At 38.8% G+C, this 23,515-nt stretch overlaps 2 protein-coding genes across 6 annotated transcripts in view; both read right to left on the bottom strand.

Annotated features, from left to right (window-relative positions):
- Positions 1–1,179: 1,179 nt before the first annotated feature.
- On the bottom strand, positions 1,180–22,024 carry LOC121945208 (myelin basic protein-like). Of its 5 annotated transcripts, XM_042489270.2 has the most exons (7): positions 21,765–22,024; positions 10,450–10,554; positions 10,233–10,259; positions 9,463–9,492; positions 7,488–7,571; positions 7,326–7,344; positions 1,180–2,674 (listed from the first exon to the last, which is right to left on the bottom strand). In XM_042489270.2, the coding sequence occupies exons 1-6, from the start codon at positions 21,882–21,884 to the stop codon at positions 7,342–7,344; spliced, it is 369 nt and encodes a 122-aa protein (XP_042345204.1). In that variant the 5' UTR covers positions 21,885–22,024; the 3' UTR covers positions 1,180–2,674; positions 7,326–7,341. The 5 variants fall into 5 exon arrangements, with proteins under 5 accessions (XP_042345204.1, XP_042345203.1, XP_087940118.1 ...); XM_042489269.2 differs by lacking the exon at positions 7,326–7,344; XM_088083992.1 differs by lacking the exon at positions 9,463–9,492 and having other exon boundaries at positions 7,488–7,562.
- Positions 21,895–23,515, bottom strand: part of LOC121945207 (myelin basic protein-like) — a 60,006-nt gene continuing 58,385 nt past the window's right edge. Inside the window, exon 4 of the mRNA XM_042489268.2 lies at positions 21,895–22,315. Within this exon, the coding sequence (XP_042345202.1) occupies positions 22,017–22,315 (299 nt within the window). The 3' untranslated portion in view covers positions 21,895–22,016. The remainder of the gene's footprint in view (positions 22,316–23,515) is intronic.

Genomic DNA, 23,515 nt, shown 5'->3' with positions numbered 1-23,515 from the left:
GAGACTAGTAACCTGTAACCAGATCTGGTCCTCTGGTCAAATATCTGTCAGCGTGTCTTTATAGTGGAACTGACAATTCCACTATAAAGGATGCGTTGAAGATGAAGGGAGGGGATGGAAGGTTGATGTGCGCCTAGTCAAGGTTGGCTGTAGAGGTTTCATTGCTGGATCTACTGCAAGCATCCTGAGGGAGGTTGGCATCCGAGGGCAGAAAAGTCTACATGAACTGTCCTTCGCTACTCAAGCAACTCAAGCTACTCAAGCAACTCTGGAAGATCCTATGAGTCGTATGGAGGAGAGGACAGGTGGCACAACAGAATAGTCTAGATGCTGAGCGTGGAAGGAAACATCTTCTTCAGCTTAGTAGCAAGGCGACTGGCTGACTTCCTCTCCAGCAACAGCTACATAGACACATTGGTGCAAAAAGGAGGGATCTCTGGAGTGCCAGGGTGTCTAGAATACACTGGAGTGGTGACAGAATTCCGAGAAAACAAGGGAGACCTCACAGTGGTGTGGTTAGACCTGGCCAATGTGGATGGCTCATCCCCCACAAACTGGTCCACACAACCATGACCAAACACTATGTGCTACACAGCATCGCAGATTGGATCCTGGATTACTTCAGGATGAGAGTCTTAGTGGGGTCAGCAGCAACAGAGGGGCATAATCGTCAAGTCTGCTAAGCCAGGGTGCCAGGGCCCCCAGACCCTATCAGGGACCCGCTAGCTGAGATTCTCTTTGATCAAGTTTTTATTCAGTACTCTGTGTAATTTATCAGTCTCCTGAGTTCTTCTTTTGTCATTTAAAATATGTTAATTTAAAGGAAATTAAAAATGCTTTGTTATGAAACATTGGGTAAAAATAATTTCTTTCTGTGTGTTTCATTCACAGCTAGCCTTTGTACCTGTGTACCTTTTGTAATCTCAACATGACATTAAAACGCATACTCTGGGGGATTGTTCTCAAGCCTGAATGGTGCTCCAGCCACTCCAGTCATCAGTAGCTCAGGAAGCTCAGCATGGATGATGAATACCAAATGAATCATGAATTCTGGCTTTGTGAAAGAAACTGTTGTACATTTGCTGTGATCTGACCCAATAACATCACTTCAGCTCTATGAGTTGTTGCCATGCCAAAAAAACCAAAAAAAAAACAAAAAACAACACACTACACAACATGTAGAGTAGAGTTGGTTTTATAATTTTTATTTTTTATTCTCAGTTAAGTGGCTGGTCATGTTTTATTACACATAATGAAGAGGATCTTTACATTCACCCACAGGGTCCATTCAGAAGATCACACAGCACCCACAAGGCTCAAGCACACACAAACAGTGGGAGAGACAAACACGCTTTCTTGTAACATGTGGAAGATGTTTGTTTTGAACAGCACATATGGTAGTGCTGAGCTTTTGTATTTTCTGAAAAGTTACACATTCCCAAGAAACCCTTTTACAGTGTGTCACCACAATTAGTTACAGAGCACCTTTTTGAAATTGTGTTTTTTATAATTATCCACAAGAAGGAAACACAGCACATTGTTTTTGGTAGTCAGGGGGAAAGTTGCGTGTTGTGGAGCGAGGATTTTTGTGAATTTAATTTACAATATGTGTGCTGTGCATGAGATAGAAACAGCAGAGACAAAGGAGAGACCTAGACTACACTAAAGCAAAGAGGAAAGGGTCTGAATCTGGCATCATGCTGCAGCACCAACATCAGCTTCAGATTCAGATTCTGGCAGCTTTTAAAAGTGGAAAACAGTGCACTATGAAATTATTTACTTCATATATGGAAAGGAGAATTAGTGTTTACCATTATCTTGTGGACTGAAAAAGAAATAAATTAGAAACAGTTTTTCAGTGATTATGATTTAGAGGGTTTAGAAATTATATTTATACCACAAAACCCACAGCCAGCCTTAGGCCCTAATGACAAACAAAGATCAACATCACATTTATGACAGGACACTTAACTACATCTAAGACACAAAGGATGAATGAAAACACACTTTGACCAAATGGCTCTCGTAAGAATATAAAATCTGTTAAACACAAGTTTGAGTTCACAGAGAAGGTTCAAGGGAAATACAAAGACAGTGTGACGAGACAGAAAACAGCTCTTTTTACAAAAAAAAAACAGAAACATCCCGGTCTTTTCATTCCATCTGCAATCGGCAATGACGGTCAAGTCAGTCGGACTCGCACCGGCCGTAATCCCTCAACTGCTCCAGGCATGCTTCAGTTTTGCCACCCTTTTGTTAGAGGAACAATCGAAGACGTCCACAGAAACTCAAGCACGATAGAGAGCCATTGCAGGGGGTCATTTGGGCTGCACATGTGAGCGGCTTCGGGGTTCAGCAAAAAAGTTCACACTAAAGATGATGACTGCACAGACTCAGCACAATGCATGCAGGGGGGGTTGGGGGCAACAGATTGTGTCGCTATCTACCAGCCAAAGGAGCAGGGAGGTAATAGGGTAGATGAGGGATTTAGCATACGTTAGAGTGTTATCAGAAGTGGAGGGAAAGGTGAGTTTAAGGGGGTGACAAGATTTCCTCCTTTTCTTCCTCTTTTTCCCCACTTTAGTCCCGCGATCTTGAACGCCTGCCCTCGTCCTGTTGGAAGAGGTGTTGGAGAGGGCCTTCAGCGTTTGGCTGGAGAAGCACTCCTGCTTCCCTGTGTTGAAGACATGACATCTGATGAGTATGTGGAGACAGCCTCAGGTCTGGTTCAGCATTAAAGGACTACTCTGGGTTTTTTTGGAGTCTGGCCTTTCAGTTATTTTACTCAGTCTTTGATGAGAATTTTCACCTCAGTAGAAAGTGTCAGCACTTAAGCAAAAAGCATGTTCAGTAATAGGTAACAATAATAGGTAGGTTGTCACCAGAAAGCTGTAGTCTTCAGCAAAGCCCATTGTGAATCATCAATGATAGCTGTCAGACTAACTTTTCACATCCTGTGTTAAAAAAAATAATCTTAGAGGTTCTTTTGGAAGAACAGAGAGAGCATCGTATCAGGCTTTCCCAGCACTATCATGAAGCCTGAGAGCTGTATGCAATGAGCTAACTTTCAAGCTTCGTAGCTGCTTTAAGTTCTCTTACTGAATAATGACACCAGGGCTAAGACCAAGAGTAGAACTTCAATGTGAAAAACAAGCAGGTTAGTACGTTTGTGGGCACTTTTTCTGGCCTGCAATGATGCATAGCTATGGAAACTGATAGAAAACAACAAAAATGGTAAATGGACTTGCATTTTTCTTGCGACCACTCAAAGCGCCTTTTCACTACATGTCACATTCACCCATTCAAACACTGGTGACCAAGACTATATATGATTGGGGGTCAGTATCTTACCCAAGGGCACTTCGACATGCACACTGGAGGAGCTGGGGACTGAATCATCGATCTCCTAATAAGTGGACTGAGCCACAGCCACCCCAAAGTAATTCAATGAAAAGTTACAAATGATGAAGATAAAAATAATCAACATAGTAAAACAATATTTTGTATTGCTTGATTCAAATGATGAGAAAGTAAGTCAAAATGATAAGATAATGATTGACAATTTTGTCTTCCTAGGTCAAACTTAAAAGAAAGTATAAAACATTATGAGACAACAGAAACTGTAAGATACTAAAGCCCTATTTGCACTGGACGAGTATTACTGGAAAACTGGAAAATCTCATAATTCTGATTAAGTTATAATTTTGACAAATAATCTAAGCTAAAAAAGCTATCTCTTTACTCATCTCATAACTATTGCCCAGTATTTCAACTTTTTGGCTTAATAAGTCATAATGTTGACATAGCACATCTTGATTTTGAACTAGAATCATTTGAGTTTGCCCAAATTATTTTTTGCATTCTTTTTTTTCCTATTTGCTTTTTTTTAGACAGAAATTGGCTTCCATACATTGCTGATGTTATCAGCTATCATTTTGCAAGCATGTTTTTTTTTTTTATCTCAAGAAAAATAATGGTCATGCAGGAGTAAGTTCCTATTGTATTGTCCGTAAATTAAAGAAAGGAATAGTTGGACAGCTGAACAGGAAATCAGGGTTCCACAGGTAATTATGTATTGCTTCACAGATCTAACAAATGTGTTTTATTTGTAGCCAAAGGCGAAACCTCCCAGTTTTCCATTTGCTTTATGTCCCTAAAGTTTCAGATTAGACATCCTGTGTTTATCGCCAAGTCGTCTCTGAGACTATATCAGACTTTATCCATCCCACTCCATTCTGATGAAAAAGTGGGAAGAGAAAACGATTCTCAGAGGCATAAAAATTATACAAATGAAACAAATCTTTATGGATTGTTTAGGAAGATTATCCATATTATGAGAAGCTTTTAATACCTCCTCATAAAACAAAAGCTGGGTACTGAGCTTTTGTTGTTGTCAGAGTCATTTCAGATGAAATTCATTATCTGTCACTAAAGAAAAAAGCTCAATATACAGCAAAATCTGAAATGAAAGCAGGGAAACACATAGAAACAAAGTACAAAACAGTAATTAAAAAGTTAATATGGCTTTATGCTCACTTCCATTTAGAGTGGGAAGCCCCTTTATGTGTGGAGGAAAAGGATAGCGATTGTGTAAAGACACTGAGTCAATGCTAATTAGCCGTGTGAGAAATTTAAATCTAGCGTCCCAGGAGTTCCTTCATCTCTGGAGCTGTTTACTCTCTTAGCTTAGTGACAACAGTTTAGCCACTACAGATGAGGATGCAGCCCAGGGGAAATTTGGATTCCTTTCCAGCATCAGTAATTGCCAAACTAAGAAATCTAAGGCAGCCTACAGTGACAGAGGCTGGCTAATTAAAACCTGACAGGGAAAACCTGACAGAGCATTAAAGTCAACACTCCTTTTCATGACATATGAAAACAAATCAACTCATAAGAAGCTTCTCTGGAAAGTCAAGCGGCCGTGAATATGGTAGTCTGAACTAAGTGTTGAGGAATATTTTTAATCTGAAAAGTTGGGTGACGGCTACACTGTATGAAATTGAATGTTGTAGCGTGTGGGAGTGTGAAAACCTCTGTTCACTGAGTCATACCAGGAGCGCAAAGTTTTAACTTCCATCTGTGCCCAGAATGCTTTTGACATTTTATGTTTAGAAGCTTTGTAGTGAGCAAAATGGGGTTATCAACCTGTTAGAGGAACTTCAGTGCAGATTTTTCTAAAACTATTTTGTATAATTAATTTCTGACTTATAGGTCACTGTCTCACCCACACAAGTAGCCTACATACATATTTTAAACCCAGAACCCATTGTTTTACCATGTCTGACTAACATTGTGTTTAAACTTTGACTTGCTAATTGGAACTGCTTGCCAATTTATTTTTACTTTCTTTTGATGATGTGCTCATAAGCTAAAATAAGAAGCTAGCATTAACAGTGCCATGACAAGACTTTCCAAGACCTTAACTTGAAAAATCTGAAATTTTTCTCTGTAAACCCCATAAACACTTAATAAATGTATTATAGCAGAGTAGGCTATATAATGTCTTTAAATTTTTATCAGTGCAACCTTAGTTGTCATACATTTGTCTTCAGCAGTTTCAAGCACATTCGTGAACAGTTTTAAACCTGTCTGTGTATTAGGCTAACAGTTTGTTTATGCTTTAAAGGAAACATTTTTAAAAGACTACATTTAAACCATTGGTTTTTTTTTATGTTGCCTATTTACACCTTGAACAAACACACATATATATATTAAGTCTTGTGTCTAGACACCTGATAAATGTAAGTCTAATACTCATACTACTTTTTGCTCAGTTTTGGTCTCACATATCTATTAGGGTCATTGCTAATATACCCCTTTTGAATATTATCTCTTGATTGAATAGGCATTATCAGTGGTTATCAGCTACATATGGGTTAGGAGAGACATGCTACACTTATCAGTAGGTTCAGAAGGTAATTATCAGAACATTAAAATGGTTGCATGTATTTTAGGTTTTACTCTTAGTTTTGTTAGGTTTAGGTGCAAAAACTACATGGTTAGGTTCAGAAAAAAGACAGTGGTTTGGGTTGAAATAAGTATGTTTTTTATGTAATATAATGTCATGTAACTTAGGCTTAGAAAAAAGACCGTGATTTGGGCTGAAATAAGTATGTTTTTTATGTAACATGACGTAATTTAACTTTAGAATGTCGGTAAAAATAAGTTAACACTGACTTTTGGTTTCACATGAGACAGGCACGACTGTCTCTTGGGTGAATGTCCTGTATTTGTTGTTAAATTTGTTACGCAACATTAAGTGACGTGACATGAAGTTACAAGTCAGTTACAGTGAATCAGTGTTGACTTTTGATTTAACAAGGGAGGAGAACAGCAGTCTCCCGGGTGAGGTCTTGTGTTTGTTGTTAAATTTTTTGTGTAATGTAAAGTCACATAACATCACATGACTAATTTACATATGTAAGTCAAAATACGGCACATTTTTGGTTTCACACAGGAGATGAACAGCTGCCTTGTGGCTGAAAGACACGTGTTTGTTTGATCCACTCATCAACTCAACATCTCAAGTGGACTGCTGCTTTTTATTCTTTGTTACCTAATAGGCCATTTAATCGGCTGATAATCCCTTTTAATCCTTAGGCTATCTGTGAGGCTGATAACCACTAATGATGTCCATTCAATAGAGTGATAACAGTCAAAGCAGGTGTATTATAAAATAATTGTTTATAGCAAACATATTTAAATATATTTTAGGTTAGGTTATGATAGGTTAATCATAAATCAATAACAGAGTATGATAAACAAGTGTTTTTTTAAAATATGTACAATCTCTTATTAAATGCTTTATTATGCACACTACAAGTAATTGTAGCAATATCTTTTAGATAAATCTTTAGATATTAATCCTAAATCTTATGCATTACTGGCCATTGAATGATAGCTTTTTCAGGAACTGTATAGTGTGCTGAATGATCATTTCTATACTCTGCCAATATTTGTGTGCACTGAGTCCTCCAAAGCACCTAAAGGAGCCAGTCGTACTTGACAAGTGATTGATGGTATTGCATCATAATGATACATATTGCGCATAAGCAAACAGCCCCTCCCCATTAAGCAGTTATAAGCCATGGCCCTGCTGGGCCCTTATCAAAAGTGGATCTGCCATCTCTGCCATGATTATATCAGTGCCAGCATAATGCTTATAGCATGCACTGTGATCAATCTTGTCTTTAAAAGCCTCTTATCATTCTGCTGCTGCTGCTGCACTAGTAATGAGATTAGGATGTCTTCTAAGCATATCAATGTTGAACAAATACGGAGTGAGTTAAACTCAAGTATCCTTCCATCACGAATCAGTTACTCACTCTGCTGCTGATATCATCACTGAGCCGGAAAAAAAAAGAGGGGGTAAGAAAGTCATCAGGGAAATATTCCCTTTTATATACGATTTTGACTCAAGGAACGAGAAGTTGTATAGAGAAGGCACTAGGAAAGGACTCGGAAAGTGTTCTTCAAGCAGTTTTTACCATTTTGAAGATCCTAGTCAGGGTGCCTTTGCCGTCCCCTGCACTGGCCTTCTTGGCTTTAGCAGACTGTGACTTCTGGTCACCCTGCCAGAGGGAGGAGAGAAGTCAGTGGGTCAAAAGAATCGTGGAGATGTTTGGCAGGGGATTGAGACATGGCTGTCCCTTTTATAGACTGCCCCAGATTCAAATTTCAGAGATTAAGGAGAGATCACAAGAGAATACGTAAACCCTCCTTCTCTGGGTGGTGCTTGGACTGATAGATCAGAGTGCTCAACAAAAGCCCAAAATATAGGAGTAAAACTAGGTAGCGACTACGGTGCAATTACATTTTGCCCTACTTTGTGTTGAAGTTCTTTCATCGAGGCATTTTGTGTGAATTATGCATGAGTCAGAAAAGCTACAGAGCAGCAAAGTTTGATATGAAAAGTAAAAGTTTTCTGCTTGCACATTTTGTTGAAACCAATAGGGATTGTCAGTTTGACGAATTATAATCAGTGCTTAAACAGCTTGTTTTCTGTTGTGCCTAATGGTATTTGGTAATACTCTGATTTATTCACTTCCTCATGCAGGATTCAATGAACCATATTTCATTTTGGAAATTACTATAACATCTGACTTGCATGAACTAACTGCTTTAAAGGCTGATTTCCTTAGAAATACACTTTGGGACTGTATGAAAATTATTAGAGTGGCGACAGGGGCTGACCCTTATCTTTGCCTTTATAAAAAAAGTTTGGGACCAAGTCATTGTTTTGCAAGTCACAAGTAAGTCTCAAGTCTTTACATTCAAATCCCAAGTCAAGACCGACAAATCCCAAGCTGAGTTCCAAGTCCTAAACTTTTAGATTCCAGTCCTAAACAAGTCACATTCTCAAGCAAGTTTAATGCCAATATTACATTTACAAAAATCATGTATGTATTTTGAAATTTGCATTTATTTGTTAAAACAAGTTTGTAAAAAACATCCTTAGCAGTTCAGCTAATGTTAGCTAAACATGAGCTCGCTAGCTATGTAAATATTAGCCTCGATTTACCATTCTTTGTGCAACTTCATATATCAAGTGAAATTAGATGTTAAAAGTTGTTGCATCTCTGTAATTTTTGACCCAGAAATTTTGCATGCTGCAGTTGGTTTTTTTGTGAACCACCACAAAGTTATATGTCTGAATCTGTCAAATTTGTGGCTTGAGTCAAACTCAAATCAAAGTCATGTGACTCCAGTCCTAACCTCTGAAAAATACCCAAACCATGATATTTCCATGGTACTTTACTAAAAACTCAGATACAGAGACAAGGCCATTGAACTCTGCATATGACATAGTGCACCCTTATAAAGCATGTTGTAAGTTGAATTTAGCATTTTTTGTAACTTTCTTTTCATCAATAACCACTGTGTATGGCAAAGGAAGGCTGAAAAAAGTATAAAGTCAGAACAAGAAAAAAAAAAGTAAAAGAATCTTTTTGGTTCTCCTAAGAAAATTCATATTTCACAACTTCAGTCAATAATAAAATACCCTTCCACCACCTATCCCTCCCAAATAATGTTCATACAGTCCCTTAGGAGAGTCTTTGTCTGCGCACACACACACTCGCGCACATATGCATGAGAGCCCTAAATTAAGTGCTGATAATCTTGTCAAATGAAGCAGAAGGCAGCCTCACTGCAGCCAGCCACAGAGGAATTTTTGAAATGAAATAGGCCTGTGAAGAGCAGAATAATGCCTGTGTTATCATGAATATATAAGATACACACATGATATGGATAAGTCAGGCTGCACAGCCACAAAATGGGTATGATGTATCTTGAAATGGACTTAAGGAAATGAGGGCGTTATCGCTGATGTGTGGACTGATTACAACAGCTAAGTGGTTGATGGAGCCACAGGGGTCATAATCGAAGGCCATTTAAGAGGATGACCTCACTTGCCCCCTCGGTTTAATTTACAGTTGTTTTTTTTTTAAAAAAACCACCTACCAGGCCTATCTTGGCTGCTAGTCCTCTCCACTGGATGTGTAGAGAAACAAGAGACAAAGACAAGAGGTAAAAGGGAGAGGGGGCAAATAGAAATGTTTGTCTTACTCAGCACAAAGGCAGGATGGGAAGGAAGGAAGGTCCGTCCAAGGGGGAAAGTCACAGGGTCACAGGGGGGCAGGAGCAGATGAGGAAAAGAGGGAAGAGGAGCAGATATGTGGGGGGAAGGCGAGAGCAGCGAGGCAGATGCTCACATTGGAAAGAGCACAAATTTAGTGACATTCAGTAGTAACAAAGATAAACAGCATATAGAAAATACACTACCAGTCAAAGATTTTAAATTTTTTTATGAAGTCTGGTTAAATGGTTGAATTTGCTGTGTATGCATTTGTCAAACTTTGTGCGCTTTTTTGTGCGCTTTTTATGCATATAGTGCAAATTCAATCCACTCCCTATGTGATCATAATTAGTCCTAGGGAAAGTCCTTTATCTAATCTGTTTCAAAAGCATTAAGTGTATAGTGAGAGATTTCACTGTTTTATATAAGATAACAATTTTATATGTTTGTGTCATAAAACTTTACAAATTTGAATTTGTTTATCCTGGAGATTCAGTGATTTACAGTCTGGCTGTCTCTACCAAAAAAAACAAAAAAAACCCAAACATATATTAACTGTCAGTATTAAAAATACTAAAAATACTAAATACTCTACTATTTTTGTATTTCATGTGTAAATTGCAACATCAGAAGCAGCAACAGAAAGCAGACTCACCCTAGACTTGGGAGGGGCGGGGGACACCTGAAGAAGAGTTAATCATAGAAAGTACAGAGATTTAACAGAGTGTGAGAGATCAGAGAGAGTAATAGAGAAGCAAAGAGACAAACATGGAGGGAAAGTTGGAAGAGACAGGGATAGTGGCAGCACTGCTAATGCAGACTCCTGTACTATGAGTGCATCAAAGGTATAGTGTATTATTGCTGTTACTCACGATCGTGCGGAAGAAATGGACCACAGCGTTCTCTGCTCCGCGCTTACGTGGGGAAGTGGCAGAGGATTTCTGAGGGCCTGGAGACAGAGCACCTCGGAAAGATCCCTAGGAAGAAAAAAAAATGGAAACAACAGACCAACATGTTTAATAAATGCATGCTTATGCACAGAACAAAAACTTATTTGCCTTAAAATCTTAAGAATTACATGCTAAAATACAGTTTCCCAGGGATTTTGTCAAAATCTTTAATAGCAAATGTAAGATTGATAGTTTAAGATCACACTTAAATTCTCAACAAAAAAGGTTAAAATACCCCCTGTAGTTATATGAATGACTACTTCAAATAATACAAAATTGGTGCAGGTTGTTCTTTTACTTGTTCTACTTACCTGTTGAATGATGAGAACAACAAATAACAAAATGATTCACTTTTCATGAAATTGTTGACAATTTCCAAACACACTGTACTTTCCCGTGTTGCCAAATAGCACCAAAAGTGTTGGCTGATGGGATACACTGGAAGCTCAAAGATGTAGCATAAACAGGTTTACTTACCTGAAATATTAGTAATATTAGTATATAGTATATAATATATAAAATTAGTAATAATTACAAAAGACTTCTCTGAAACTTGGGTACATGTTTCCACTGAGGACTGGCAGTTTTAACTCTCATTCATCACCTCTGTGGTCGTTTTTGTCGCCACTTAAGCCACTGTTTTAAGGTGAGAACATTTTTACCCTTAAAAAGTCATGCCACATAGTCAGAAGTATCAGATGAGGTGCAAGAACCCTGTATATATGTAAAAAAAATATTCACTCAATCAGGAGCATTAACAGCAGCCTCAAGTTTCCGATGACTCCTGCCCCATTGACCCTTATCCCAACCTTTCAACAACCTTTGGACAAGGGCTATTAAAAACAAATAAAAAAAAAGAGCAAATGAGCAGAGAGGATGTCAGTATTTTCTTGTCAATGGTTTGTTCCCAACAAAGGAGACTAATTACCATCCCAAAGGACAAATCAATGCAGCCAAGTACTTAAAAGTCAGATTCTACAAAGAGTATGTGTAAATGAGTGTTTAACAGGTCGATATCCTTTGACTTTTAGGCCAGAGTAAAAACACTGGTGCACTAAAACTAATCCTCTGTTAAAGTGGCAACACATGTTTATTTTTTTTATTTTTATTTATTTTTTGCTTTAACTTAATATTATTAAGTAAATGTTGCATGCACAATAAAATAGCTATAGAATAATTACGTCTGCATTTTGATCGAATCCCTATGAGGCTATTGGCACTCACTACGCAATTCAATTTGATGCAATATGTCTGCCACTGGGTATTATTTGCCTTGAAAATAAAAGCTTGATGAAGGTAGCACGTGTGTTTTCTGCAATAGTTATCAGTAGCTAGTCCAAGTTGCATTTGCTATCCCCAGGGGCAGAAATGGTGGATGGCAGAAAAATCAAAGTAACAGTGGAAACAGTAGTTGCTCGGCTCTGAGGAAAACAGGCTGTTCTAATGTACTGTTCATACATATTACTTCAAATAGTATTGCACAGATTGTATATAACCCATGTCATCATGAGCCAGTAATTTGTGTATAACTTACATAATCACGAAGGCTGCAATTGCGTGGCAAATGTGCCCACAGAAAGAAGAAGAAGAAAGGAGAAGGAAGTAGTACAAAAAACATAACTCTGTGTAAGGAAGCAGGTTGGGGTGGTGGATAAGTCAAGCAAACACAGGACTTTCCTCCAGAGGATTGATATTCGGAGCCATGTAAAACCAAGTTGACTTTGAGTTATTTTAAGGTAAATTTTTTCTTCTCCCAAACCTAACATACACAACTTTATATTAAGTACATAATGTAATTTCTGGGGCACTAATTCGTTAGGTATGACAAACCCTCCTATAAGATATCATACAAACTGTTTCATGAGGATAAGTTGCTTTGGGACAGTGGCAGAATTTACAAAATTTAAGGTTGGCCCTGAACAGGGAATTCAAATACAGCTGGGGAAAATATATTTTAGCATAATCTTTACTAAAACAACCAGATTTCATGCAAGTACACTTGAGAATATCTATGCTATTCAATCACATGCACATAACCCACTGCTTACTGTAGGGGTATTGAAGCCATGCCCCTTACATGCTCTGTGCATTCCTCTATCACATGGACAGATGATTTCTAGAACCCTGGACTACTGAGGCCAAATTTTTGAGCCCAGAGCATAAGACTATGGAAGGCACACCTTTGAGCAAGTTGACTACATAGTGAAGTAAGTTTTGATGATATTATGGGGTAAATATATTTGATGACAATGTATTCATACAGTAGATAGCTAGCTGATAAGTTAGATGCTACATGTAAGGTATAGCTAATACCATTTCATTGACCATTTAAGATGCTATCTTATTATGATGTTTGCAACCTCAAATGTGATGCTGCTTTTTCTGCCTCCTGCAAGATGTTTTTCTGTACATCAATTGTAAAATACTTTGAAGACCATTCCATGTGTTTGACTGGTCTAACTATTTATATATCTGTTCATGCCAGTATTTTTACAAGCTGTTGTTACCTTATTCAACAGAAAAATGCCATGTGCGCCATCCAATGTGTGGAGGCATTTAACACAAGCTAATGTTCAAGGAACGTCTTTGTATATGTTTAAATACTTTATTGTGAAACGACATATGAGAAGAATGCCACAAAAATGCAGCACCATATTGCAAAGTGCAAAAAAATTCTTTAAGGCTCAAAACTGTGACCTCAGTAGTCCAGTGTTCTAGAAATCATCTGTGCATGTGATGGAGGAATGGATAGTGCATGCAGGGGGCATGGCATTAGTACCCCGGCAGTAAGCAGTGTGCTATGTGCATGTGATTGAAGAATAGCATAGATATTAGTGTTACGCATGAAATCTGTTTTTTTTAGTCAAGATTATGCTAAAATATATTTTCCCGAACTAGCCAACCTTCAGTTTTGTAATTCCCATAAATTCCAATAATTCCAATGGGAAGTTCCCAAAATTCCCCAGCTTAACTTCCCATGTAATGTTTCTGGAAATTTACCTGAATTTTCAACCCCTTTGCAACCCTAGTAAAGATTCAAGAAGAAGTGTTGGAGACAGGTGTTGTGAAATGTTATGAAATGGTGTTTTTTAAGGTACACCGTTACCATGTTTCCTTTGGTAACCCTAACATAAGTAACTTTACTTGCCTACACCTAACCTATGGAAATTTACATAATTTGTGTGGAGCTTTGTTGTTGTTTCTAAGCTATCATATGAAGTGTTGTATGTGCATTTATGGAAGATAACAAACCAAATGCTGTGCATGGACATGCCAATTTATGACTTTGGCACTAACAGTCATAGCATGACTGGGGGAGTTGAAAAGTTTTCTGTTCCCACTTTAAATTATGCAAACAGCACAAATGCATTAAAGGTGAAAAGTATAATTTTTCTAATACCAACCACCATCAACAACCTGCAGCCCACGGCAGGAAAAAAAAAACAACCTCACTCCCACCTACTCAGTATGTCCAGTCTTTTCAGTTAATGTTACCTCATTCATCCCTTTCACTGACCCCATTAATGTTACCGGGAAATGTGTGTGTTCACATCAGTGTGTGTCAGATGGATGGAGGGGGAGGGCGAGCTGTTGATGATTCACATCCATTATCACACATCAAAGAACCTCAAGGTAACCAAAAGAGGGGGAACTTTTACCACCACCACCATTTGCACAATATGATGTGGTGTTTGATTATACCTCACCTGAACTGTCTTTTATGGGGGGATTTGGAAAATGGACCAACTAACAATTAGATCAATACAGTCTAGGAAAGACACAGAAAAAGGAAAGTTTCCGCCCAGGGCACAATCCACCCAAATGGACATCTAGACGGACAATCATGGCTTTTATAGAATGAATTTTTGTTCCATTTAGGGGGGAAAAAATCCTAATCCATCAAATGTACAGTGTGTATTAAAATCACAATTCCAACCATTTGAAAAGGAGTACATCCAACCTCTCTGTTGTTGATGTCATCATGTGTTTTCCAGCTCTGTGCTCAAATAGTGACCCCTTAATGATGTCCTCCTGAATAAGTGTATGTCTTTGTGTGTGTTCTTGCATGTCTGTTTCTGCCATGATGTAAATCATGGTAATGAAAGAGAGGGGAGAAAATAGAGTCGCCTTAGTGGCAGCTGTGGTGCCATTGTTTGGAGAAAGGAGACAAGAAAAGGAAAGAGATGGGAAAGGAAATGGGACTACAAATAAAGCTGTATGAATTCTGCTGGTACAATCTCAAGTTCAGGCAGCTGTCCCTTTGATGTAAATGAGTCTCTGCTCTGTATTTGGTTGTTTTCTCTTCTCATCTCTACCCCTGCTTTAAAAAACTTTGTCTTTATTTTACATTTGAGGAGGATAAAAAATGACAGTAAATTTCTTTACTGCTCTCGTGAGAATGGATCATTGCATGCATCCAAATGCAAATGAGATTTCCATTAGCTCCTGGCATGCTGTTAATGATGATGGAGACTTTAAAATCTTGAGCTGTGACACTTAGACATTCTCCCACTTATTAAAAGAAGTTTTCTAAATTAGAAGTTGTTTTGATAAACGATGAGGACATTATGCCTCCACTGTTCAGCATTTCAAACTTCTTCTTGAACTTTCTTCTTGAACTTCAGTCGTGTCTTTGAAAAGACACGACTGAAGTGTGGAGGTTGCAATCAGTGATCCCTTTTTGATTTATGAAGCAGTTCAAAGGTGTGTGTGTGTGTGTTTGAGAGAGAGAAAAGAAAATGCAGAGGGACACAGCTCATTTACCAGTGTGCAATTCGTATAGCATATATAATCAGTATGTCCAATATTGTGACACCTTTCCTTTGGATTTGTTGAAATTTGATTTTCTGTAGTTGGTACACTTTTCATTTTCTTCAGTCCCACTGTTTGTGCCAACTTTAAACTTCTTCTTTTAATGATTATTTCAAGAAATATAAATGCAGAAGAAAGAAAAAAATGAATTCCTGGATTTTCCAAAGTGGCGATAGGTTAAGTTATAGTTTGTGTATTTTAGGATCCAGACTAGAAAAAAAGGACATAAAACTTTATTTAAAGTAGTAGTTAAGCATTCAGGGAGATAAAATTATTATTTATTTAATCTGTGTTTGCTTGTTTTGTTTAGTTTTTTGACAAGAGTCCGAAAAGACTATCAATATCACTGTACAGCCATGCTAACATCTCTTTTACATGGTAGTTAAAGACAGCAGCATATTGAGCTACATGCTTACGCTAGCATGGCCACATGCTTACAACAATGAGTCTAACCTACTGATGTTCAGCAGGTATAATGGCACGGTGTTGACCATGTTAGCATTCTTGCATTTCTTTTTAGCAATAAACACAAATTACTGCTGAGGGTGATGAAATGTCATTGATTGCAGTTAAGTTGTCATGAACCAGTGTTCTAGACAAATAAAAAATTGACCTGATGGTGCATAACAGGAAAAGTAAGGGGATTATTTAAGTTATTACAATTGATACTGTGGGGTACATAAATGCAACAACTTTCATGGCATCCATACAACAGTTTTTGAGAAATTTCAATTAAAAATGTCAAACAATGTCAAACAAAACAAATAACAAATGTCAAACTTTTGATTCATCCTATGGGGACCATGAATATCTAAAATATTGGTAGTCCATCCAGTCATTTGAATATCTAAAAGTCAGGTTACCAGCACCTTTAAGCTCAGTGTCCCAGGTTGAGTCTGTCATACCTGAGTGCTTCAAGAAGTCCACCATTATTCCTGTCCCCAAGAAAACAAGACCACCATGCCTGCCCAGTGGCACTCATCTCTGTATTGATGAATTGCTTTTAACAGTTGGTAAGGATTATATTAGTTTCTTACTAACCAGCACAGTGGACCCACTACAGTTTGCCTATAGTCACAACCATAAGACATGCACACATCCACATCCTCCCTTTCTCACCTGGACAAGAAAGCAAGATTGCTGTTCCCTGACTACAGCTCAGTGTTTAACACTATAATTCCCTTCAGGCTCATAACAAAGCTCAGGCAGCTGGCATTTAACACCTCACTGTGCATGTGGATCCTTTACTTCTTGTAATACAGACTCCAGGTGGTGAGAGAGGGCCGAAACACCTCTTATATGCTCATCCTTATTACTGGAGCACCCCAGGGCTGTGTTTTGAGCCCACTGCTGCACTGTACACTAACAACTGTATAGCTATTTCTGGCTCCAACACCATCATCATTTTTGTTGATGACACAGTTGTGGTTTGACTGCTCACAGATAACAATAACTTTGGACTTTGGAAAGAAGTAGCAAAGAAAATTATGCCCCACAGGCATAATATGAGGTAGGCAAAGTGAAGAAAGTGAGAAATCAGGATTCAGGACACAGATTGAGCTACATGGTATTTGTACCCTGTAGCTTATCACTAAGTACAGGTTAACAAACACAACTACCTCCTCTGAGGTTGAGTTCACGGCCTGTGTCATTATGGATGATGCTTAATAATTCATCCTGAGTAGAGGGAAAGGTTTGGAAATTCTTCCTCATAAGTCTTCATAGATTGACATAAAAAAATAATAATTTCAACAAGCTTCACTCTGAACACATCAGAAACTTGCATGTAACATTCATGAAGAATCGTGTTGAGATACCTGCAACGTATTTCCAAGAAATCAGGTATCTACCCTGCAGCCGTGAATGAGAGGAAACAGCACTCATTCATTTCATCACAATTACCCCATCTGACCCCTATTGTGTGTCCTTACACAACCAGAAGAAAGGGGGAATAACTGCATTCAACTCCTGAGGCTGCTTTTTTCTTTTTTTTACTTGTTACACACTTTCAGATTCATGAACAGAGGGAGCAATAGGCCAATCGATCTGGCAGGCAAACACAATACTTGGTCTGACGGTGGAGATACACAAACATAGCAGCTGCAGCTCGCTATTCCCCTCGGAAGGCAATCAGGTCTTGAGCCTCAGAAGATCAAGTACCAAACAAAAGGAGGCTAATCAAGCCATTATCTGTGCATGCTGCCAGAAAAGGGACTACTTAGGGACTGTAGGAAAATGAAGGGGGTGAAGGGAGGGTAATTCTCTTTTTGCAATAGTACAGTGGCCCTACAGTTGATAAATCCACTTCAGTTGTTTTTAAGGTTTGAATTTATTGGACAGCAAAATTATTTGTATTATTTTAAGGTACTACATACTTAGAAATTTTGTGGGGAGGCTATTGGATTTTTTTCTTTGTCAAGGGAAAGAAATTTAACACCTATATTACTGGGGAGTGTCTTGCTTTAAAAAGTAGATAAATAAACATGATAAATAATTTATTTACACTCCCTAAAGTATAATTAGGTTAAATGCATTTTCTACACAGCACTTAACCCAACCCTTCAAATAAAATGCATGAGCAATATTTGCAAGAGTGCATGCACAGAATTTGCATTTGTCTTCTTGACTGATAATGCAGGCCTGTTGTTAATTTTGCAGTATCAGTCATTTGCAGGTCGTTTTCAAAATACATTCAATAGCAAGTCTATCCAAAATTCTAGACAGTATTTGTTTTTATTGTGAAATAATGTCCTGTGCCAGGGTTTTTCTTTGTCCATTCTACCAAGAAACCGTGAATACAAATACACATTTTTACATATTAAAGCGAAAAGTAAAGGAGTATATATTGACTGAATTTCAGAGCTGAACTCTGTTGCCTTTTGTTGGAGAAGTAATCACGAACATGCTGCTGTTCAAATGTGGCGATATCGCTCTATGATCTGAGTCTAAATAAATGAATTTCCATTCCCGCATGTCTTCAGGAAACATGAACAATCGGCTCACATTGATTACAAAGCTTTGCCCTTTTAGAAGACTGTGAGTGAAAGAGTGAAAGGTGTTTGATATTCCTTTCTTGCCATTTAATCTTTAGGCTCACACAAACAACTCAAGCAAGTCATCCATTACTTAGAACTATCAGTGATAAACAGTAGGTCTGCTTTCCATTAGACCAGATAATCCTTTTTGTTTTGCAGTATGTTGATGTGATTGGTTGAAAGAACTCTGGAATATATTAATTTGTCTTAAAGTCTATAATCTTTAAAGGCTTGAGACTGCACCAAGCTCGCTGAATAAATGCTATCCTATGTTGGGTCTCTTTTAGTTGTCGCTTGGGGCCAATCTCAGAAAGATGGACTGCAACACCACTTCGCAATTAGAGCAATAACAAATGGGTGTTACCAGCTGTTAGCAGAGCAGTTAAAACAATTTATGGAACTTTTACAACAGAAGAAGAACCAAAAAGGAGAGACATTAAACAAAACAAAGAGTGCGCTGAGGGTGTTGTTAAAGAGTTTTTAATTAAGCAATAATCCAAAAAGCTTATAACAGGATCAGGTTAGGAACAGGTCACCGGTCACAACAGTTCACAACAGATACAAACGGTTATCCACTGCAAAGTTGAAGGCGTTACAAAACAGGGATCAGCACCGATCCGCTGCTGGTTCAAACTCTCACTGGGTCAAAGACACGTGAACCTGAGGTGAGCAGACTGATGTGAAGGAAGGGTGGACCGCTGACACCCCCTCTTCATCCAAGACACTGGGGTTAGAGAACAGCATCACATGACTTTTGGTTTTGACTGTTCTGCTAAAGCATGATTCATACATAATCACTGCTGCGTTGCATTAAATGACTTATTCAGTCTGCCTTTCAACAAATTACTATGCAAATTAAAAATATTCTCTCGTCTTTATGAGTCTACATTTCTGCTCGAATAGCTGATGTTCATGCAAAGTTAATTTTCCCTCCAATTAGCACAACATTATCCCTGTAATTTGAAATGATCAAACATCCGTTTCAGCATCCATTCAAATGCAGATTTTCTGAGTCTAGAGACTGGAGTTTTTGGCATCATCTCAAAACTTATCTCTCTTGTGCCGGCTTAACCTTTCTCAAAGCTCAGACTTGGGCTTGGATTAAAAAGTTTGCAAATATATCAGACAAAGGACAATGAATTAGTTTGTGAAAGCCTCCACACCTGCCACATATTTAAACAATTAGTTACTAAAATCAGCATGCATATTTAGATCTGACAGAAAACACTGACACAAATTTTGCCCAAAAGTACTGCAGCCTAGAAGTCAAAGTATTCATTAAGAGAATCTGTGGAGAATCTGTTTGCACAGACAGGCAGGGTGGATCAGAAACTACGCACAAAAATATCTGTCTTCATGCTGAACTCTTGCTGGAAAAATAAGTTGGCAGCAGAAAGTTAGTGCAGGTTGATCTTTTGCTAGAGGCAACGAAGGTGGGGCGAACCTGTCGGTCGTTCACTTGAGACACGGACGCTCATCATTTGAAGGCAAACCCTTGGTGAATACATAAATATATATATATTTGTACAACTTTTTTAAGTAAACCTGTCATCAATGTGGAGAGCAATGTACAAATTTTATGGCATAAAGTAAAACAAAATTTTCAGCAAATGAGTCACTAGCCTAATGTGGAATGAAAGCTTCACAATTTTGTTCTATTGACATCTTTCCCTGAATATTTCATGAGTAACATTTTACAAAAGCAAAATAATATTTGATCAGCTGTACAGGCTAAAGCAAAGATTGTTTTAAGCATACAGTTTATAAATAAAATCTTTTTTTTTTCTGACGGTGAACACCTTTTCATAGTTGACTAAGGCGTGGGAGGAATGCATATATTCATGCTGTTAAGTGATTTTTCTGCAATTACCTTGTCAAACCTGCTGATTAGCACCCTGCAGGGTTAGAAAAGCTGAAAATCAAAAGGATAGTTTTGTCCACAGGATTTAGCTCCCTGTGACGTGGACCTCCTTTCAAACCGTCATCTGTAATGGCCATGTTTTAAGACAACAGTCAAAATGAGCAGGATGGATCATACAGTTTCATTTCCCCTCTATGTTAGCATTACACAAGGCTTTGGGTTGTAGCTTCAGCATTTTGCAGTCGTGTTGTCAGGATAACCAACACTTAGGAGCAGTTGTGATCTCAATATATCCACCCCATTTGGTGCCGGAGCCGACATTCCACCTCCAGAGGGCATCACAGAGTGCACGGCCCATTGAGTGAAAGAGAAGTGGAACCACCAGAGCTGTGGTCCTAAATGGCTGTTGCAGCTGTGCCAAGCAGCCCACCATGACTGGAAGTGCATCCCAGTCTCTCTAAACTAATGGAAAAACTGGTGCCAGAAGTAGAAATGGAACTTTAATTACCACAGCAAGGAGAGAAACTTTCCTTTTTGGAAAAGTAGATCTAATCAGCAAGGTTTTCATATTCACTAATGGTCAAAATTATGCTACCCTGACAACACCAAAGCCCAAAGTAATTAAAAAGCAATGCAGGCTCAAATGCCTCATAATCATAATCACTTGCCTGCAGGATAAGATAAGCCTGTTGTGACTTTATAGACAGCAGACTTTTGTATATATTCCCATACAGGAGACAATAATATGCTCCTACTCTAATCTTATTATATGTAAATATACAACGTATATCTCTTTGATCATTTATAGCATAATGTGATCATTAACTTTGAAAGTGACTTAGCTGACTGCTGTACCGTGCAAACAATAGTAAAGTACCTCCCCGTGGCACCAATGCTAAAACATGACCCCAGAGACAGAGACATCAAAGAGACTAACTCTCTACAAAGAACTCTAATGCCTCAACAAATCCATAAGTGTACCATCTTTATATCTAAATGGTACGACCCAAATTTCTCCATCGCTTACATCATTATCATCATCATTTAGGGAAATACCTGAACTGAAACACGGCTGGTCTTTACTGCAGTTTTATGTTCTAATGAACAACGGCAGCAAACAATTCCACCATATCACATCTACAACAGATATATTAACTTTGAAGAGAAAAATGCTACTAATGTCAGTACCATTCAAATAAAAGAAAGGAGAACAGATAAAATATAGAAATGTATCCTTATGTGAGTCAAAAATCACAGCTCTTTGTAATAAAAAATAAAACAAACCCCACCCAAAGTCATTATCCAGTGTCGAGTCATAACCACTTGATGTGAATCACAGGACAATGTCAGACTTCGGTTCACCATAGAACAACAGTAAAACCAAGACAAATCTATATGACAAATATGTTGCAACAAATTCTTACAAGAACTGTTAAAGAAGTTAAAAAGTGGTTCTGGGAGAGAATCAGCAGAGTGAACGGAGACATAAGAGGGGTCGAGTTTCACCTCGATTTTCCCTGCTTCCTCACCTTGCTCTTCCTCTTCTTGTCTCCTCCAAAGAACTTTCCAATCTGATCCAGGAGGCCGGGGTTCTTCTTCCTCCGGCCCAGCCCGAAGGCAGCCTGTGCAGAGCTGCTTGCAGATGCCATGCTTGTAGTAGTGGTTGGTAGTATATTTGTCAACTGTGGGGTTTCTTGTCTCTCTCTTAAATGAGAGAGCGAAAAAACGAGAGGAGGGAAAAAGAGAAAAGAGAGGGAGGGAGGGACAAAAAAAAAGCTAGCCTATTCTAGGTCCTGTTCGGGGCTCTCCGACCCGCACTCTGAAGCCGCTCCGCTGTGCTCCTGGATGGTCTGCAACTCGTCCGATTCGGAGGGTCGGTCTTTGAAGGTGTTGTCCTCTCGGCCCGGGGCATCTCGGGAGAAGAGGCGGGCCAGGTGGGGGCGTGGTGTGGCGGCGTCAGGGTCAGCTGTGCTGGCGGGGGTCCAGGGATGGCGGGGGCCCTCAGCGCCCGTGGAGTCAGTCACCGCCGGCTTCTCCGAGATGCAGCCATTGTTCTGGTTCGCATCTGCCTCACCCAGGCCTGCGCAGAAACAACAAGGGTCATCTATGGGCTTGGGCCTGCATGGCACACAACAAAACCGCAGCAGCACAATGGGCTCTTTTGACGAGGCCGTGCCCTTCCTGCTGCAGACCAGCAGATTTTAAATTTTTTATCTTGGACAAACCTTACCTGCCTAAGACAAAAAGGTAGAACTGAAGATGAGATTGAAGACATTAAGGTTTGGGTTAGGGTTAGTGCAGTTTTGTCTCTGAGGGCACTTTTACCATCTTTTATTTTTCCTGGGTGCAGATTTTTTTTAGTCAAAACAATAATGTTGCAGGTGCAACTTAACTTGACTGGCGCACAATACATTAGAATACTTGCACAAATTAATTTCTTACAGTAATGCAATTTATAGTGGTTTTACACAATTTTGCAATTAAAACAACACTGAATTAAGCAGAAATCTCCTTGACATTTTAATGCTGCACCACCTTTGCAACAGTTGCATCTCCCTACATTATCATAGCCCATTTTGCAGTTAATCCATGCAAAAGCTATGTTCCTGCATATTAGTTCCAGTGAGATGGATATACAGCTGCTTCTCTAACATCCACTTTGACAGCTATCCATTAAGTGAGCCCGCTCCCACAGCGGAGGACATCCAGTGCATTCCTGCCTCGGAAACAATATCCACACTGTACTGTGCAGAAATGGTGTAGCACTACACCAGAGAATCTGCATGCTAATATTGGCTGAAACAGTGGCCTGTTGTCACAGCTGCATAGTTATTACAGAGAAAACAATGGGCCCAGTGTCACTAAAATAACTCCTATAAGTATGGATTTTCAACCCAATGCACGGTGACACTTATCTGATTCGGAGGCCGGAGAGCTATGGAGGCTGCGGTCTCCGGGTGCAAAGCAAATGCTAGTTCAACACCGTGTGCTGTGCAGAAGTTTACTCTATGAATTCTTACAATTTTAGATGGAATTACTCACAAAAAATGTATCTGTAGCAGCAACACCAGCATAATCGTCTCTCATTATTTGCTCCAATGAATTCCTCAGCGTGATTTCCTTCTGGCAGATTTGCAACTCATGTATCAAATGTGAACATAGATGAAGAAAAGATGCAAATATGACTGTTTTTGAAGAGAATGCAACCAACTTTTGTTCTTTGAGGAAGTGAGCCCAAAAGGAGAGAGAGATATTTGTCATACATACATCACTGCTCCAC

This window comes from Plectropomus leopardus, chromosome 11, assembly GCF_026936395.1.
Source record: "Plectropomus leopardus strain MGB_pleo_1.0 chromosome 11, ASM2693639v1, whole genome shotgun sequence".
NCBI classification, from domain to species: domain Eukaryota; kingdom Metazoa; phylum Chordata; class Actinopteri; order Perciformes; family Serranidae; genus Plectropomus; species Plectropomus leopardus.
The sequence above is the reverse complement of the archived record's forward strand: the minus strand, read 5'-3'. Positions and strand labels throughout refer to the sequence as shown.

Coding starts and splice junctions, on each gene's coding strand:
- LOC121945208 (XM_042489269.2), bottom strand. CDS start 21,884: ATGGCATCTGCAAGCAGCTCTGCACAGGCTGCCTTCGGGCTGGGCCGG. Junction 10,260..10,449: donor TCCATTTCTTCCGCACGATC/GTGAGTAACAGC, acceptor ACTCTTCTTCAG/GTGTCCCCCGCCCCTCCCAA. Junction 7,572..9,462: donor TAGCAGCCAAGATAGGCCTG/GTAGGTGGTTTT, acceptor TCCCTCTGGCAG/GGTGACCAGAAGTCACAGTC.